This window comes from Rhyacophila brunnea, unplaced genomic scaffold, assembly GCF_057557595.1.
Source record: "Rhyacophila brunnea isolate RB1 unplaced genomic scaffold, BYU_Rbru_1.0 scaffold_4, whole genome shotgun sequence".
Classification (NCBI taxonomy): Eukaryota; Metazoa; Arthropoda; class Insecta; order Trichoptera; family Rhyacophilidae; genus Rhyacophila; species Rhyacophila brunnea.
Genome location: NW_028233068.1, coordinates 53,508,294 through 53,512,359, shown reverse-complemented (window position 1 = coordinate 53,512,359; position 4,066 = coordinate 53,508,294). Strand labels below are relative to the sequence as shown.

Genomic DNA, 4,066 nt, shown 5'->3' with positions numbered 1-4,066 from the left:
AAATACGTGAAGTTTGCAAGCTTTTTTAGCGCATCGGTGTTGCCACCATTTTTTACTTTTTTTTCGTTCGCAGTGTTGTGATTTTTTCTTCTGATTTGTGATGCACTTCGTGCGAGTGCCTCTAGCTAGAGTGGTCACAAAGCATACCATATGAAAAACTTTGTAGGTAGGTAGGATTAAATATTTTTATAGAATTTTCTTTTTCTTAGCCATTCTTTTGACATATTATAATAATTTGAATACGCAAACATATAAGATAAACAGGTATGTATCTTTTCATAAGTTATTCCATAATACCTACCTACTTTAGCTTTCGGATGTCTATTATATTTAGCTTTTTTTATAAAAAAAAACACAATTTGGCAATATTATTAAATACATTTCAATTTGGTTTATTACGTCTTATTCGTTCTGCTATTTTCATCTGGGTTCAGGTTTTTTCTGATTTTATAGGTAGGTACCATTGTTTATAGGTACCTACCTAACCATTTCATCTTCCATATTATTATTCATTGTGTATGATATTATTATTATATGCGTTCAATCTTCTAAAAAACTGAATAATATCTAAAATATTAATCTGTACTGGATGCAAAAATGTGTAGGTATTGTTTTAAAAACTCAGTTTGCAAAGTTCATCATCACACCGTTACTATTGCAATCCATTCGACTCGTGAAATGAATAGCTTACGAACGAGCCAAAAGACCACGGTATAAGTAACAAAAAAATAAAGACACTTAGGTATTTTGCTACGAATAGCCATGTTGTGGAATTTGGAGTCATACTACTATTATTAATTGTGTGGAACGTACTTCAGTGATTCATGAAAGATAAAAATCGCCCATGAATAACATTATATTTTGACAAGCCTATTAGTATTTTATGCTGCGGTTTTAATGATATCAACAAAAAAATAACACAAAATAATCAATAGGTTGGTATTAATAATTATTGCTCACCTATGGATAGTTAAAATATAAACATCCATATAGGTACATTAAGATTATTTTTACAATAATTACCTAGTGCTTTACCAATAAGTTTTATTTGAATCTCAATAATTGTATTATTTATTACCTAAGTACCTAGGTAGGTAGGTACTAAAATGTTATTATTTTTATAATCGTCAATAAGAATATAGGTATGTTGCATAGCTGCAAGTATTTTAAATGAGATCCGTAATAAAGAATTTTTATTTTTGAATGTCATCATTGTTAATATTCGGTTTTCTACATCTCAAATCTTTACGACGTTGAAACTATATCGTATAATAAATTTGTAATAGTTAAGTTTCATGATTTTTTGTTATGTTATTATTACGTTCAATATTATATTATTACCTACCTCGATTGATTTTTTAAACTATGAATCCTGTAGGTAGGTAAGGAAAATACATTACAATATTTAAAAAAATATTAAGTATCCATATTAGGTAGAGTTTCACATCTATTCTGTGTATACACCTAGTCTATGTATTAGTATTTCGCATGGCGGACGTGAGATATATCGTTTGATTACTATTCCGAAAGTGAAGTTTTTATAAAACCTGATCATACGGAACAGAATTTCGGGATCTGCAGAATCTAGAGTTTAATGTGTCCGCCACCTCTAAATATTTTGATAATGTTGTTATTCCGTACTGTGTAGCCCATACAAGGGCAAAAAGTTACCTATAAAATGGGAAAATGTGATGAAGCCAGTGTAGAAGTGAATATGGGGGATAGCGCGTCCCCACTAAAACAGGATATATTCGTATTTACTGTACCACCTGAGGCACCTGTATTCACACCGACCCCGGAGGAGTTCCTGGATCCCTTGGCGTACATCAATAAAATTAGGCCAATCGCTGAGAAATCGGGAATATGCAAAATCAAACCTCCGCAAGTAAGTACGCATTAATTGTTTTCCATCATGTCAAAGAGTCGATGGTTTGCCCTCCTGTCCTCTCGATTGGGCCTTACCATTGTCCAACTCGATCTGTTTGCACTTTATCTGTTGTATTTACTGGTTTATTGGGCACCCACCTACAAATGATGCAACTTATATGTCTACGTTTGAGTATACCTGTAACATTTCAATATGTTTTGAACGATTGTAATTTGACCTTATGTATTTTTATATTTTTTTTCGAATATAATCATTACAGTAGCTTTTAGTATGATTAATTTCCTCAAAAATGATTTTACATTAGCCAATATATCAAAACTGCATTTTATGGATGCCATTTTGTTTGAGCTGTGATGATTAGAAAAATGGTTTGAATAATAGGTCTAGTTCATTGATAGCATACTCTATTTCTTGGCACAATGATGTGGCATATTATTATAAAATCAAGATTGCAAATAACCCTAAACGAAGGTTCCAAACCCATAGAAAAAGTGATATTTTACAGGTCAAAATAAAAGTTATTTTTATAAAAGTACCTACATAGTCTGAAATGTAGGCATTCACAGTGTTCTCTTTAGGAGTTCAATTAGCATTCAAAACACTCTTCACATCCTTGGAATAGCACATTTTGAAATATTTTCAATGTTGTGTATATTACTTATAGTCTTCCCTAACATAACATTCTTAGGTATTATTGGGTATTATTATAGTTATTTACCTATTCAGGCAAGTGCAGAACACCAACACCCTTGCATTTCTGTTGCCATAGCAATTGTCTTTTTTATTTCATCAATACATTTTTTTTTTAGTTTTTAAACCGTTCATAAATATTATTACATAATAAATTTAATTCATAGTTATATTGAATGCCTAATGTAATCTTTGGAATAAATTTTGGTACAAGTCGGCTATCCTGGATACAGTGGCAAACACATTTTGAAAATAGCCGATATACTGGATTATTTGTTAGGATAATCTAACTTTACCCAACCCAACCTAACTTAACCTAACCTAAACTAACCCAATCTAACAAATAATCCAGGATACCGGCTATTTTCAAAATGTGTTTGCTGCTGTATCCAGGATAAACGTATAGAACCTAAATTTTACTGTTATTTAATTCTATATAATATACCTATCGTCTGCTTCCAAAGTCATGGGTTGCGGGTTCGAATCCTGCTTCTGGAAAATTCACATGTTAAATGTGTGTTTCAATCCAGAGTATTATAGGCCTTATAAGCCACGTGAATGTTTGACAACTGTTTCCCTTTCTAAAAGATATGTCCCTTCGGGAGATGACCAAGATCTTACACAGGGTTAGTAAAGGAGTACTTGGATGGGTTGAATTAACAGTATTATTGTCAGGTCTACAATGTACAAGTATTAGTGACATTAACATTATATTTCTATTAAATTAATGAAAACCCTATGAAATGAAAGACAGACATTCATTACTTTCTGGGAAAAGATAAAATTCATTAATATCTTAGTTATAGTTTCGTAGATCTATAGCTATACCTTGAATGCTTTAATGTTTTATCAGCCTCTCAGTGCATAAATTGTACAAAGGTTTGTTTACCTATCTTTAAATTGTTTAAATAATGAAGTCTGTTTAACAAAGTCATTCTACTTACTACAATCTCATAATTTTTATATCGAGTTACTTAACATAATATTAAAATGATGTACTTATACTGTTTTTAATAATTAGGAATCTTTGGTCTTGAATCAATAATTTATTCTTTACTCAATTTCCAATGATACATTTTTGTCTATTGTGCCCTGAGTAAAGCAATGTGTATCCCTGTTATCTAGTTAAGCCTGTTAACAATTTCATTGAACATATTGATCATTAATATTCAAATAATAGGGACTCCTTTCTCTTAATCTTAATCATCAAATCTTAATTACAAAAATGTCCTCTCAATTATTACAGGCCATTGTTTATGTATCAAATTGAAACACCTAAATATTACATATTTGAAGTTATAATAACTATAATAGGTACAACCGAAGTAGAAAAATATTAAGATTCACCCATTTTTATATCATGAAACTGGGAAAACCAACAAAATTAATATTAGATTTCGTGATGGTGAGTGATGAATATAATGTAATATCTAGTTAAGTAATTAGACTAATTTATTGTCATATAAGTAATGTTCATTTTATAACTAG

At 30.5% G+C, this 4,066-nt stretch overlaps 1 protein-coding gene across 2 annotated transcripts in view; it reads left to right on the top strand.

The window, feature by feature from the left end:
- Positions 1 to 1,545: 1,545 nt before the first annotated feature.
- Positions 1,546 to 4,066, top strand: part of LOC147067522 (lysine-specific demethylase 5A-like) — a 28,307-nt gene continuing 25,786 nt past the window's right edge. For both annotated transcript variants that reach the window (XM_085953993.1, XM_085953992.1), the window contains exon 1: positions 1,546 to 1,885. In XM_085953993.1, coding sequence (XP_085810119.1) covers positions 1,679 to 1,885 — 207 coding nt within the window. In that variant the 5' untranslated portion in view covers positions 1,546 to 1,678. The remainder of the gene's footprint in view (positions 1,886 to 4,066) is intronic.